This window comes from Bubalus kerabau, chromosome 4 (assembly GCF_029407905.1).
Source record: "Bubalus kerabau isolate K-KA32 ecotype Philippines breed swamp buffalo chromosome 4, PCC_UOA_SB_1v2, whole genome shotgun sequence".
Classification (NCBI taxonomy): domain Eukaryota; kingdom Metazoa; phylum Chordata; class Mammalia; order Artiodactyla; family Bovidae; genus Bubalus; species Bubalus kerabau.
Genome location: NC_073627.1, coordinates 53602728 through 53618659, shown reverse-complemented (window position 1 = coordinate 53618659; position 15932 = coordinate 53602728). Strand labels below are relative to the sequence as shown.

Below are 15932 nucleotides of genomic sequence, written 5' to 3'. Positions count from 1 at the left end.
TCTTTGATCCATAACCTAAGTATATCAGATAGTTCTGTGAAAATGTCATATTTCTTCTTCTGTGTCAGAGTGAAGTACACATTTACATGTGAGTTAATGGTCCATTGCCTTTTCTTGAAATAAACTTGCAATAGTAGGGTCCCTGGGGTTGCTGAACCACTGGATAGCTAATGACAGGTCAGTAGGACTAAACTTGAACTGAAGTGTTCTTTGTATAAGGTGATGAGTTTTTTACTTTCTGGATCAGAAATGATGGTTCCATGCTATGTAGCAATTTCATTTCTTTTTCCAAACTGCATTGGCAGAATAAGCTAACTTGTTATAGTGACTAAGACTGTTTTAAGAACTGTTAAGTCACAGTTCATGGTGATAAAAGCAATACATTTGAAGTACATTGTCACACCTTTGTTTAAAACATGCAGAAGATTTTTTTTTAGGGTCTGTATACTTAATCCAGACTTCATCAAGTTTTCCCAGGACTTACTTGCTCAGGATGATAAAGGATTTTTGGTATAAAGTAAAGCTGGAGCCTTAGACAAGCTGTTTTGTCTTTTTCTCATATTTATTTTCCCACAAGATAGATTATATCACTGGCAAAGGTAATTTTGCCTTACCCTTCACAAATTAGCATCCTTATTTTTGGATGGAACATTGCTAGTTCTTGATCTCAAAAAATAAATTTAAGGCAGAAAAATTAAAATGAAAGGATAGATTATTATCTTGTATGAAAACATTTAAACACTGCACGTACTTAGAATTCTCAGAATAACCATCTTTAATCTTTCCTTCTAGGTCATGTCAAACTAACAGATTTTGGACTATGCAAAGAATCTATTCATGACGGAACAGTCACACACACCTTTTGTGGAACAATAGAATACATGTGAGCTGCATGTTGAAAGAAATATTACTGGTTTGGGGGTAATAGCTAACTTTTACCTGGTTTAAGTAATAAGTGTGCTAAATTTTCTGTTGCACTATTTGATTCTGTATCTTGTAGAAATTTTAATTCAGATGATATGCAACTAGTGGACTGTTTAGGTGTATTATTTTTCTCTTTGTAGGGCCCCTGAGATCTTGATGAGAAGTGGCCACAATCGTGCTGTGGATTGGTGGAGTTTGGGAGCATTAATGTATGACATGCTGACTGGAGCAGTAGGTGCACAGTTAAAAGCTGCATGTATTATGATCTGTGCTGAGTAGTTACAAAGTCATTACAAGAAGAGATGATGTCTAGTTTTGGAAGATGTTACCAATGAAATTATTTATTTTTCAATGAAGTTATTTTTAAAAAATCTAACACTAGCAATGCTTTATTAGTGGTATTATGGGCCTCTGTACTTTTAGAAGTATTTCCATCTGTACTTTTTGAAGTATTTTCATTTAGATGATCTGTGTCATGGCCTGTGATCCTATGAATCAGAGGCAAAACAAGTATTGCCCTTATTTTATAGATGGACAAAGTGAAGCATAAAATCAGATGGCTCACCCATTATCACACCAGGCTAATGGTAGAAAACCAGTTCCTTCCAGGACATTGCTTTTTCTCTGTGCCATTGCTTAAAAACTACAGCTCTTTAGCGCTCAGTCATCCCACATCACAGCATACATTTCTGATCTCTGTGTAACTAATTCAGGAAATGGATAATTCTGTTATTTAAAATTTGATATTCTTTCTGTGCTAATTTTTCTTACTCTCTTCTATTCTTAGCCCCCGTTCACTGGGGAGAATAGAAAGAAAACAATTGACAAAATCCTCAAATGTAAACTCAATTTGCCTCCCTACCTCACGCAAGAAGCCAGAGATCTGCTTAAAAAGGTAGGATTCTAAAATTAGCACTCAACGTATAAGTCTCAACTACTAGGATTTAAATAGACAGAACTGAATATATATTTTGAATATAGAATCATACACAGATGTTGACAAAAAAGCTTACAGTTTTTGCCTCCAAAGTACAAATGTGTTTATTTAAAGACTTTCTTTTCTTTTTATTCCCAGAAAATATTTGGAAATAATTAATAAAGCATATGTTCTTAAGGCAAAATAGACCTGCAAATTCTATAAAGAAAAAAATAATCAGTTTGATTAAGTTCATCAGTGTTTTTCTTTTCCTTCCTAAAAGCTGCTGAAAAGAAATGCTGCTTCTCGTCTTGGAGCTGGTCCTGGGGATGCTGGAGAAGTTCAAGTAGGGACTGGCATGTTTGGTTATTTGAGGGGAAGATAATGCCAATTTTATATATTTGTGAAGGTTATATGTAGTTGCTCAGAAGTATATCTTATTTTGTGATTGGTAACTTCAGATAGTCTGTTAAGTTGTCAATCCAGTGAAGTCTGTTCCCCTTAATCTTTCTTCCTGCTTTTTTTGTTTCATTTTTTCCCAGGCTCATCCATTCTTCAGACATATTAACTGGGAAGAACTGCTGGCTCGGAAGGTGGAGCCCCCCTTCAAACCTCTTTTGGTGTGTATTCATGAAAGCATATAATTTGAGAGACCTGGTACTTTTTTACAGTAAGAAAATCTCAGACCAGTTAGAAATATTTATTAATGATACAAAAACCTTTGGCCTATCCTCTCTTCTCTTCACAATCTGTATTCTGCGCAGTCTTTTAAGGAACTACAGCAGCAATTGATGACTATATTAACTGGTTTTAAGTTGGTTGCTTAAAATAATTAAATAGTTTAAGTAATTGGGACTTTGAGTTTTCTTGCTTTGTTTTTGTTTTGCTTAACTCAGCCCATTTTGAATTTGCTTTCATATAGCAAAGTGTCATAAACTAGGTGGCTTAAACAAAAATTTACTGTGTTGCAGTTCTGGAGGCTAGAAGTTCAAGATCAAGGTATTGTCAGGGTTGGTTCTTGCTACAGGCTATGAGAGGCTGTTTCATGCTTATCTGCTAGCCTTTGGTGGTTTGCTGGCAGTCCTTGGCATTTCTTGGCTTGTAGGCACATCATCCTGTCTTTTCCTTCATGTTCATGTGGCATTCTCCTTGTGTGTAGATCTGCATCCAAATTTTTCTGTTTTTTGTAAGAACACCAGTCATTGGATTAGATAGCATATTCAAAAGCAGAGACATTACTTTGCCAACAAAGGTCCATCTAGCCAAGGCTATGGTTTTTCCTGTGGTCATGTGTGGATGTGAGAGTTGGACTGTGAAGAAAGCTGAGTGCCGAAGAATTGATGCTTTTGAACTATGGTGTTGGAGAAGACTCTTGAGAGTCCCTTGGACTGCCAGGAGATCCAACCAGTCCATTCTGAAGGAGATCAGCCCTGGGACTTCTTTGGAAGGAATGATGCTGAAGCTGAAACTCCAGTACTTTGGCCACCTCATGCAAAGAGTTGACTCATTGGAAAAGACTCTGATGCTGGGAGGGATTGAGGGCAGGAGGAGAAGGGGACGACAGAGGATGAGATGGCTGGATGGCATCACTGACTCGATGGACATGAGTCTGGGTGAACTCCGGGAGTTGGTGATGGATAGGGAGGCCTGGCGTGCTGCAATTCATGGGGTCGCAAAGAGTCGGACACGACTGAGTGACTGAACTGAACTGAACTGAACTACTCCAGTATGACCTTATCTTAACTAGTTACATCTGTAATGGCCTTCATTCCAAACGAGGTTACATTCTGAGGTCCTGGGGTTAGAACTTCATCATGTGAATGTTGGAGGGACACCATTCAAACCATAGCAATATGTTTATAAGTGAATGAGTTAGTGTATTAGTTCTTTCTTTTTTCCATCTCAAGAATTTGAGAAAAGATAATTTCTTTTTCTGTTTCTTGAAGCGGAGGAAAAGGAGTAGGATAACGATGATGGTTATTTGGTCCTAGGAGCACAGGGGTTGCTTGCTTTAAAATTTCAATATATTTTAAAATTTAAAATTTGAACATGACCATCAGGGTAAAACCCTCATGTACCAACTGCCCAGCTTCAAAAATTATCAGGTCATCTTGTTTAAACATTAACATAACCACTGTGCTATTATTATAATAACTAAAAAGCTAACAATTTCCCTAGTTGTTTCTTTTTTTCCCTGTTGTTTTGATTCAATAAGGATTCAGTCAAGACCTGTATAGGTTGACTGTGTTTTTTTAAGTCTTAAGAAACTGATGAGTTTCTTAACTGATCCATAGATCAGTTCAGTTCAGTTCCTCGGTCGTGTCCTACTTTTTGAGACCCCATGGACTGTAGCACGTCAGGCTTCCCTATCCCACACCAACTCCTGGAGCTTGCTCAAACTCATGTCCATCGAGTCAGTGATGCCATCCAACCATCTCATCCTCTATCTTCTTTTCCTCCTGCCTTCAATCTTGCCCAGCATCAGGGTCTTTTCCAATGAGACAGTTCTTAGCATCAGGTAGCCAGGAATTTCAGCTTCAGCAGACAGTCCTTCCAATGAATATTCAGGACTGATTTCCTTTAGGATGGACCGGTTTGATCTCCTTGCACTCCAAGGGACTCCCAAGAGTCTTCTCCAACACCACAGTTCAAAAGCATCAATTCTTTGGCGCTCAGCTTTCTTTACGGTCCAACTCTCACATGCGTACATGACTACTGGAGAAACCATAGCTTTGACTAGATAGACCTGATATCTGCTCTCAATTCCTCTTTTGAGGACTTACTAAAGAAACTTTACCATTTGTCCTGTGCAGTTTCTCATATTTTGATTTTGCTGATTTTAACTCCATGACATGTCCTCAGCCATGTTCACCTGTTCCTCATATTTCTGAAAACTAATAGTACAGATTTAGTTTAGATCTGATTGAGATTAAATTTTTGGTGCTATATATATATTGATCAGAAGGTATAATGTGTACTTAAACATTTCTTTTAGTGATGTTAGTGGTCATTAATCATTGCCTGTATCAGTGGTTCTCAGCCAGGGTTGATTTGGCAATGTCAGAGACAAGCTGTCACAACTTAGGGAGGAGTCCTACTGGTACTTAGGAGCAGAGGCCAGAGATGCCATTAAACATCCTGTAACGCACCGGACAGCCTCCTGCCACAAGAGTCACCAGGTCCAAAATGTCAATAGTGCTAAGGCTGAGAATCTAGAGCCTAGTTAGTTCCAAGATTTTGTTAAGGGTTTGCAGAATTGTCCTACTCTAATAATCATGATTCGTTCTTTATTAGCTGGAATTGTCCTGTGAAAAGATACTCTTAAACCTCAGCTGTTTGGTTACCTGAGGCACAGTTTATATAGAAAAGGCAGGATAAAAGTTTTCTTTCCCAGTTCGTGAAATAATGAATTAGTTCCCTAGCATCTTCCAAAATTGACCAATGAATTATGTGATTTTTTTTACTACAATTATGAATTCATGCTGTTTAACATATTTGAGTTTTAATTCATTTCAGTTATTTTTATTGATGTTCAGCTTTTCTCATCTTTAGACATCTTTTCCATCCTGTTGGTTCCCAAGTTCTTTTTTTTTTTTTTGGCTTTGCTACGCTGTGCAGCATATGGAGTCTTACTTCTCTAACCAGGGATTGAACCTAGGCCACTGGCAGTGAAAGCGCAGAGTCTTAACCACTGGACCACCAGGGAAGGCCTGATTCCTGAGTTCTTTTGACATAACCACGAGTCTGATGTTGCACCAGAGAGAAGAAACAGATCGGATAGTCAGATTTAGGTGATAATATTCCTTCACAAGAAAATACACTCAGGCAGAGCAGAATATTATTCTTGCTGCTAGAAAAATATAAAGGAATGAACAAGCTATGGGAAGAATCTTTTTAACTAGAGCATGTTATAAATGTACTTTGTGTTTAAACTCTGCTTCAAGTTTTTTACAGCTTTGCCAATTGTGCAGATTGTCTCTAAAAAGGTATTTAGCCACTGGGCTAGGCACACTGAAGCTTTGTGAGAGGGGATGATTGATTCTCAGATTTTTAATAGAAATGATAACTAAAGATGTCATTTGACCTTTGATACTTTCTAGTTGTATTTATTTTTCAATCTGTGCCTGCTCAGGCTGTTCTACTCTTTTATTACAGTCAAACCCTGAGAAAAGAGCTTTATCTGGAGCCTTCTCTAATGCATGTAATGCGATTGATTGTTATGTATAATACAGTCTCGGAGAAGGCAATGGCACCCCACTCCAGTACTCTTTGCCTGGAAAATCCATGGACGGAGGAGCCTGGTAGGCTGCAGTCCATGGGTCACTAGGAGTCAGACACGACTGAGCGACTTCACTTTTACTTTTTACTTTCATGCATTGGAGAAGGAAATGGCAACCCACTCCAGTGTTCTTGCCTGGAGAATCCCAGGGACAGGGAAAGCCTTGTGGGCTGCCATCTGTGGGGTCACACAGAGTCGGACACGACTGAAGCGACTTAGCAGCAGAAGCAATACAGTCTGTTCACCATTTTCTAATTGTTTTTTTTTTTTATATAAAGCAATCAGAAGAGGATGTGAGTCAGTTTGATTCCAAGTTTACACGTCAGACACCTGTTGACAGCCCAGATGACTCAGCTCTCAGTGAAAGTGCCAACCAGGTCTTTCTGGTAAGTGAAAGACTTTCCAGTGTAGCCATGGGAAATTTAAATATGAGGATGGGCCCTTTTCAATAAGAAAATTAGAATGTAGATAACCTGAGTTGCTTTTTTTAAGTTATCCACTTATGACTTATCATTGATAAGTAATTGATGTTGCATAACTCAGCATTCTATGTTAGTGATTAGAATCAGAGTATATGATTCATTTTTTGAATAGGCTGCTGACTTAAAATGTTTGGCTCAGCATCTTAGCTAAAAGCCACACAGCCATAGTAGTAGAAGAAGGGCTCATAGTAACTATTTTATTCCTGAAACAGCTCAAGATTTTTATCTGTAGGGGATTTTTAACCTGTTGATTTTGAATATTTGACATCAAAATACATTGCTTCATGTGTGACTGTAAGCAAATTAACCCTAAGGAGGAAGTATCTGTATTGATTTATACTTTGTCTCCTCAGATAGAAAGCCAAAACTTCTAGATTTTGATCAACAAAAATGATAGATTTATATCTGATGACCATCATTGCATATTATTTGCCTAGTGCTTATTTTATTACTATAAGTACATGTCATTTGTTTCCCTCGTCATTTGTCATTATCCTTTGGCATTTCTTTTTGGACTATCTCTAGGGAGAATAGAATATGGGAAAAGTAATCATTTGGAAATTTTTTCTCCCTTGTTTACTAGTTCACAGGATTTGCCATTAACTTCATTCTCAAATCACAATGTGACACAGTGTGGTATCTTTTGGGGTGGAGGGTCAATTCTCAAGTTAGCATGGAACAGAAATCGTGTAAAATAATACTTAAATCACCATAGTACAGCATGCTTTTGAGTAAACAACACTGAATAGTAATAATTCTGTAAATGTATGATTATAGAGTAGTATAAGAATATAAATGAAAAATATAATTTTATAGCATTTTAATTACTTAAGGAAGATGAATGCATTATGTCTACATGATTTGCAAAATGACTGTATCCCCCTTAGTAAAATCTCTCCTCTAGGGGAGTAGGCATGATTCATTTTCATGCTGTTGTTGCTTTCTTTTTTTTCTCTCATGATGTGGAGTTTTATTTTCTACTGATGTGGAATTTATACCTTTGATTCAACATACAGACCTTTTCTTCAGTTGGGTGTTACAGAGTTTTAGCTAGTGTGACAATTTTTTCCCCCATTAAAAAGTTTAGAAACATCTTACCTTGCTACAAAGAAATCCAAAGTTGTGGTGGCAGAAGTTACGAAGCTAAGCTTTCATTCCAATTTGTTGAGCTTCTCTTAATTATTTAAATTGAACAACTAATGAACATAAGAACAATTCATTTTTAGGTGGTAGCCAGAATTCTGTACACAAAGATCTCTTTTAAAATTAATTTAAAATAGTAACAGCCCACTTATCTGGGGGTTGTGACTGGAGTAACTGCAGTTCAGTGAGTATTTTTTTATTGAAAGATAATCGCTTTACAGTCTTGTGTTGGTTTCTGCCATACAACAATGCAAATCAGCCATAATTATATATATAATCCCCTCTCTTTGCTGCCACTCCCTCTCCCGTCCCGCCCCTCTGTGTCGTTGCAGAGGGCCAGTCTGGGCTCCCTCTATTATGCAGCAGCTCCCCACTAGCTCTGTTTTACACCTGATAATGTGTATGTGTCAGCTGCTTTCTCAATTCACCCTACCTTCTCCTTCCCCCGCTATATGCACTTCCCCTGCTGTATGCACAAGTCCATTCTCTACCTCTGAGTCTCCATTCCTTCCCGACAAATAGGTTCATCTGTACTATTTTTCTAGATTCCATAGGGTAATTGCCTTACAATACTGTGTTGGTTTCTGTCATACAGTGCAAATCAGCGTAAGTGGTGTGTGTGTGTGTGTGTGTGTGTGTGTGTTCCCTATTGACCCTCCCACCCACCCACCCTCCAGTAGTTTAAATCCTAATAGAATTAAAGGATATTCAAAGATGATTAAGGCAGAGTCTGGTCCTCCTGGTAGTTAAGCTTCAGCCCACTAGAACATATGTGGAAATGGCCTTGGTGGTCCACATGTAGCTGTCACAAAGTATGTGCTCTATAGAATTGCACCTCACTCTTCAGGACTTCACCCAAAGCCTTATTGAGTCTTTTTATAATAAGTCAAATGCCTACTTGTAGGTCACAAGGATAATAGAAAGGAAGATAAGTATGGGATTAACTGTTCAAGGGATGAACATTAACAGCAAGATAAATGATAGCTGGTAACCTAATAGCCAGGTCCAAGAAAGAACTAAGGCTACCAAACTGCATTATTGCCTGTTACAGTTAATAGTTTTCACAGTGTTGGCCCTTATTTGTCAGGAAAATCCAAGTCTATTCAATCATTGGCATAAAACCAGAAAGACCATATATGCCAAGTTAGAGAATTCTATTTTTATTTTGGCCTAATAATGAGAAACTGTTTTGGGGATGAGAATATTAGTTGCTTATATATATGTGGCTAGAAACAGTAGAATTTCTCTGCATATCTTTGTATTTACCACCTTAATGTAGAGCCTATATTTTTCCTGTTTTGTTCTACTTCTTTTAATACAGTGAAATTTTGTTTGCTGGCCTTTGGGGTTCAATGAATTCTGCTGTCTTGGGGTCTGTGCCTCTAGAAATGGCTGGAAGGAAGGTAATGGGTGTGAAATGAGATTGAGGAGGTTGGAGAGTAATCACATTGGTGATTTTAGGTGTACGTCATTATCTTGGTGTGTCAGAGACCTAGCAAAAACATTTTCTCGACATTCTGTAGTCCACTGTTACTATCTTTCAGGGTTTTACATATGTGGCTCCATCTGTACTTGAAAGCGTGAAAGAAAAGTTTTCCTTTGAACCAAAAATCCGATCCCCTCGAAGATTTATTGGCAGCCCACGAACACCTGTCAGGTATTCAGACTTCGTTATTATTTTTTAATCTAGAAGAAAGCATATTGTTTAAGAAATTTATGCCAAGTTACATAAATGGAAAATCTGTCATCCTATTTGGTTGGCATAAGCACAGCATCTCTACCTTCTTATATTGCAAGTGATCCATCTGTGTCTAATCAATGAGAAAATGCTATATAGTTTACCTTCCCTCCTGAAAGTAAGCTGCTGCACTGGAAAGTGTCCTCTTTAACCATTCATTCAACATTTATTATGCACCAGGGGTTGTGCTGTGTGCTAGGGACACATGATTATGACAGGAATTGTCCTTGTCCTGATGAAGCTTACAATTCAGTGAGTCAAAACAAACAAAGAAGGAAATACAAAAAATATGTAATTACAAGTAGTGCCAAATGCTATGTGGAAAAAAAAAAGAATGTGTTAGAGAATGCAAAAAATAACATGGGGGCTCCTATTCATGAAGGAGCAAGCCATACAAAACAGAGAGGCACAGGGGTGTTACAGGTAGAAGAAAGCGCATGCAGAAGTCCTCAAGGAGGAAAAACTTGGCTGCCTTCTTGGAAATGAAAGGGAGGTCAACATTCCTGAAGTGTGGTGAGTGAGGAAGAAAATGGCAAAGGTTTGGAGAAATATTTTATTTTAAATGCAATGAGAAGCTGTTTTAAATAGGGGAGTAAAATGTTTTTTTTAAGTATCACTGATGGTTTTATGAGGGCAAGTGTGGAGGTTAAGAGACCAGTTAGGAAAGTAACAATTAGTCTAGGGGAGAGATGGCTCAGCTTCTGCCTCTGTGCCTATGTATTGGCATACATAGGAAAAGGAAATTAATTGAAAAAAAATCACACTACCCCACTTGCTTTAAATGTAAGGGAAATGTTTCTTGTTGAGATAGTACTTGAGACAAATGATAGCTCTTCCTTGTCTTAAAGCCCAGTCAAATTTTCTCCTGGGGATTTCTGGGGAAGAGGTGCTTCAGCCAGCACGGCAAATCCGCAGACGCCTGTGGAATACCCCATGGAAACAAGTGGGATAGAGCAGATGGACGTGACGATGAGCGGGGAGGCTTCAGCACCGCTTCCAATACGACAGCCAAACTCCGGACCATACAAAAAGCAAGCTTTTCCCATGATCTCCAAACGACCAGAGCACCTGCGTATGAATCTATGACAGAACAATGTTTTTAACGAATTGAAGGCAAAAAAGGTGGGGAGGGGATGTGTGAGCATCCTGCAGGGTGAAACAAGAAGACTCAAAATGACAGTCTCGAAGAGTCAGTGTCATGACAGAGAACACTTTGGACAGAGGAAAAGTAAACATGGATTTTAAAAAAATCAATCAATGGTGCAAAAAAACTTAAGTGAAAATAGTATTGCAGAACTCTTAGGCACATCAATTAATTGATTCCTAGCAACATCGTCTCAACCTATCAAGGATTTTCATGTTGATGGCTCGAAACTGACAGTATTAAGGGTAGGATGTTGCTTCTGAATCACTGTTGAGTCCTGATCATGTCGAAGAAGGGTTATCCTTCCATTAGGCAAAGTATGAATTTGCCTATAATACTTGCAACTAAGGACAAATTAGCATGCAAGCTTGGTTAAACTTTCCAGCAACATGGAATCAAAGACGAAAAAAAACTTATCAATTGATGTTTTACGTGCAAACAACCTGAATCTTTTTTTTATATAAATATATATTTTTCAAATAGATTTTTGATTCAGCTCATTATGGAAAACATCCCAAACTTTAAAAATGCGAAATTATTGGTTGGTGTGAAGAAAGCCAGACAACTTCTGTTTCTTCTCTTGGTGAAATAAAAATGCAAATGAATCATTGTTAACCACAGCTGTGGCTCGTTTGAGGGATTGGGGTGGACTTGGGGTTTATTTTCAGTAACCCAGCTGCAATACCTGTCTGTAATACTAGGAGAAAAAAAAAAAAAAAAAGAATCTACTTAATCATTTCTATTTGCAGTACTGTTATGTGCTAAGCTTAACTGGAAGCCTTGGAATGGGCATAAGTTGTATGTCCTTCATTTCATCCTTATCCTGGGCCTGCATTGCACTGGAAAAATACCACCACCTTATACCAGTATTTAGTTCAAGACGTCAAACATGTTCAGCCTGTGGCTGAAGGACAGAAGCGAGTCAGGATAAAATGCATATCGTGGGGCGGCAGAGATAGAGGAGGGAAATCCAGGGGAAGAGGGTGTTGCCATGGTCCACTCTCTTGTGTCTAATGTCTTTACAGCAATTTGGTAAGGTTTTAAGTTTTACTTTTTACTGTTTTTGCTGTCTACCTTCCTTATATTTCTTCCTCAACGGTTTTAAAAGGAAAAAAGATGCTTTTTTCTCCTATATTGGGGCTACATTTTTTGCTTATAGAAATATTTGATGGCCTTTTGATGAATGTCTTCCACAGTGAATAAAACTTAGTGACTTAATTTAGGAAACATGTTAACAAGACACTATGTTTTGCAGTTGTAACCAAGTCTACATACGTGATTCACAGGTACAAGAGTAAACATAAAGGTAACTTCACCTTTCTTAAATACTTCCTGCCTTAAAAGAGCATTTCCGTGACTGTAGATGGTGAAAGGGTTTAGTTATCTGCAGAGCTTTATAAAAATATATTTCAGTGCATACTGGTATAATAGATGATCATGCAGTTGCAGTTGAGTCTTATCACCTCTTTTTTGTTTGTCTTTTATAATGTCTTCAGTCTGAGTGTGCAAAGTTAATTTGTAATATTTTGCAACCCTACAATTTTTTTAAATAGATGCTGCTTGCTATGTTCTCCAGACCTTTTTGAGCCATAGGATCCAAGCCATAAAATTATTTATGCATGTTGAATTCAACCAGAAAAGAGACAAGCTTTGCTTAAACAGCAATTCAAGTGATAGAAGATGAAATCCTATGACATTAAGCAAAAATAGAACCATGAAATATGATTGGAAATACACCTTTTCAATTGTGGCAATAAACAATTGGTAACAGCTCATCTTTGGACAGAAAGTTTAAAAAAAAAAAAAATGCCTCCCTCTAGACCCCCTCTTCCCTATTGCAGCAGTCTACTGAACTTTGTAACCGTAACTAGTAAATTAGAAGCTACAATAATGATAAGGGCAGAAATTGTACTTAAAAGTGCAGGTCTTTATGATGTCTAAAAAAAAACAAAAAACAGAACCCAAAAAACTATGGTGATAGATACAGGCTTCATTTCAGACTGTAAATGACTTGTCCTACTCTGATACTTGTTTCAAATATGTTTACTAACTATTAATATTGTGTTGACTGCCTGACCAAATTCCAGTTAAAAGTTTTACACCAAAATATTCCTCCTCAGTCCTATTTGCTAGTAACATTTGCATTGTGATTGCCTGGCTATACCCAGCCCACAGGTAAACCATTTTCATCATTAGCACTGCCAGCAGTAGTGGCAGACACCGTAACCTCCTGCACAGAAAGCATTAACTGCATACCTACCATCCAGACAAGACAAGAGTTTTTCAGACTTTAAACATTAAGTGAAATTAATTTTCTATACTGTGGCCAAGTTTATTGAGAAATTGTTTCATAAATGGATATCCCTACTATGACTGTGAAAACTTGTCAAGTGCCACTTTAGTGTCACAGACAGCAAGCACACACCTATGCAATATGGCTTACCTTATATTTATTTGTAAAAACCCAAGCATAGTTTAAAATATATGTCAATAATACTAGTCTTGAGTTTCTGAAAGGGTTATTATTCCAGGTAAGTGTATAAAAAGAGATTTAAGTGTTTTTCTTTCATCACTTATTTTCTTTAAAATCAGCTATTTACAGGATATTTTTTTATTTTATACATGCTGTTTTTTAATTAAAATATAATCACTGAGAACTGAAGTTTACTAATTTTGATTTTATAAGGTTTGTAGCATTATAGAATAAACTGGGATTTATAAACCAGCTGTGATTAACAATGTAAAGTATTAATTATTGAACTTGAACCAGATTTTTAGGGAAATTATGTTATTTCTTTTTCTCCTTTATGGTCTTAACTAATTTGAATCCTTCAAGAATTTTTCCATACTATTTTTTGAGATAGAAGGTAATGGGGGTGGTGAGGGGGGAGAATGCATGTATGGTACTCCATAAATTCAACATTCTTTAAGAAATACATGATTATAAATAAACTGCATCCAAGCCTTGGATTTTATATTTAAAATAGGACCTAACTATTTTGGTTATTCAGTCATGTGGTTCCTAGCTTACAAGGGCTAGATCTAAGATTATTCTCATGAGAAATGTTGAATTTATGAAGAATGGATTTTGAGGCTCTGAAAATGGTTAATTCCTCAAATATAAACATCAGTGTCCAAACATCTACCTTTTTTCCATAGGAGTAGACGCTAGCAAGCTGGACAAAATAATCATAAGTATTTGTCCCACCATGACCTGTGGTCTGTGGCTGACTGATACAAAATTCTTCGTGTGTGATTCTTAATTTACCACTACAGCACAAGTATTATCTCAGTGGATTATCTGAAGTAACATTTGAAAGAAGGGTTCATCTGTGTTTGCTCTTTTAAAACTTTTTTTTCCCCTACCCCAAGTTGGCTTTGCATCAATCAGAGTAAATAAATTCTTCAGCTGCCTTATTAGGAGTGCTTTGGAGGGTAACACCTTTTCTGCTTTTCATCTTGTGTTTACTGTATTAAAGTATTTGATTTCAGATTGAATGAATGTAAATAGAAATTAAATGCAAATTTGAATGAACATAAAATAGAAGTGATTTTTTTTATTATTATCATTATTACCCTAAGATAGGAAGAAATAACTACCAGATACACAAATGGTTTCAATAATTTTTCCCATTTATATGCTAGATGTGTTCAGGTTCTCATATTTAATAAACTATATATGTGAAGAATAACAGTTGTAAAAATTGCTTTTGTGAAGAAACTGAAGGAACAAATTTGTAACAAGTTTTAGTACTGATTTTATTAGGTATTAAACATCTGTGATTTCCAAGTTCTGTCAGAATAGTAGAATGTAATAAAAAAAAGTTCATGTGAAAAATTATGTGAAAGCCAGCTTTACATAAAAACACTGAAGGACTTTCTTGTGCATCAATTTTTTCAGCCGTTATTTGCCAGCTTCATTATTTGATGTGTGTGCACAAGATAACTTAGTGGACAAATCTGTTTTTAACTAATATCTCAATATATCTGCTGTAAGATGGGCGTTTTGTGTAAACCATCTCTTATTTATGAGGTAATTGAATCACATTTGCCAATACAGTTTCTCTACAGAAGTTCTCAACTGGGACTTTTTTTTATAAAACGGTAGTGACTCGATGTTAAGTCTTTCAGAGGGTATGATCTGAATTCACAGAATAAATGGGTTCTAATTCCTGTTTTTGAGCTGAAGGAATAAAAGTACAGAAATGCCTCTACTTCATCAGTGCTATTAGTGAACAACACAGCTCTCCTCCTGCATTTCCCTCCTTTTCAGTTTACAGTGAAGTGCTTGCTTGCTTGTTAAAACAAAAAATCCCCCACTGTCCACCACAGACTTGTTATTCAGTCATATTAAAAAAGCTGTCCATATGGCCATAGGGTAAGCAGGTATTGTGTTAGGGTTGAAATAACCCATGTGGTAAGATGTTACTCTTACGTTTTTACCAAGAAGTTAGCATATTTTTTACACCCAAATTCTAATCTCAAATTGTCCTTCTTAACTCATCCCTTGCTGTATACCCAAATAACAACTATTGGCTTCATCACAAAATTAGGAAGGTGTTTTAATTTGTTTTTTTTTTTTTTTAATATTTGCAGTGGTTCTCAAAGTAGGTAACAGTTAAGTATATCATCCTGAATGAACAGAAACACTTGTACTTATAACCTAGCAGGGGAAAAAGTTACAGGCTTTCTAATGTTCTTTTGTCAGTTTGGGTAGCCATAAGGCATGAAAGTGATGTAACCTGTATCTGGTTGGTCACTATCCTTATTAATCCATGTTGGTGTAGCCTTTGTCTTAACAGTGTTGTAAATCTGTTGAAAATTTCTGCCTCTACCCCCTAACTTCTCCTTCTCACCACTGTCTTTTTTTCTTGTGTGCAAACTGATAGATGGTAAACAAGAAAATGAGCAGAGGTCTCACGTCAAGATGTAGATAATAACCAGTCCTTCAGACCTGTCACAGATCTTGATTCCCTCATGAAGTTTCAAGGGGAGAGAAACAAATACCTGTAGGCAAACAAACCACTCTCCAAAGTTTTGTTGGTCTTTGTACAAGCTTTAATCTCCCAAGTAATGATGATTCAAGCATGAGGTTCCAAAACTCTTTTAGAGAAGCTAGTTATTAGGGGAGTTCTTTTTTAACAATTTTTTTGGCCCAGGTGGCATGCAGGACCTTAGTTCCCCAACCAGGGCTTGAACTCACACCATCTGGATTGGAAGCATAGAGTCTTAACCACTGGACCATCAGGCAAGACCTGGGGAATTCTTTCCTCAGAGTCTGAGTTGGTCTTGTTTGTCACACTATT

General features: G+C 37.0%; 1 protein-coding gene across 6 annotated transcripts in view; it reads left to right on the top strand.

The window, feature by feature from the left end:
* Positions 1 to 14464, top strand: part of RPS6KB1 (ribosomal protein S6 kinase B1) — a 40887-nt gene extending 26423 nt beyond the window's left edge. For 2 of the 6 annotated variants that reach the window (XM_055577452.1, XM_055577453.1), the window contains exons 8-15: positions 793 to 883; positions 1065 to 1155; positions 1712 to 1819; positions 2124 to 2186; positions 2383 to 2460; positions 6398 to 6505; positions 9289 to 9401; positions 10331 to 14464. In XM_055577452.1, the coding sequence (XP_055433427.1) occupies positions 793 to 883; positions 1065 to 1155; positions 1712 to 1819; positions 2124 to 2186; positions 2383 to 2460; positions 6398 to 6505; positions 9289 to 9401; positions 10331 to 10568 (890 nt within the window). In that variant the 3' untranslated portion in view covers positions 10569 to 14464. Of the gene's footprint in view, positions 1 to 792; positions 884 to 1064; positions 1156 to 1711; positions 1820 to 2123; positions 2187 to 2382; positions 2461 to 6397; positions 6506 to 9065; positions 9253 to 9288; positions 9402 to 10330 lie in introns of those variants that run through there. The other 4 variants (XR_008713222.1, XM_055577454.1, XM_055577455.1 and 1 more) reach the window with 4 other exon arrangements.
* The last annotated feature ends 1468 nt before the right edge of the window (positions 14465 to 15932 follow it).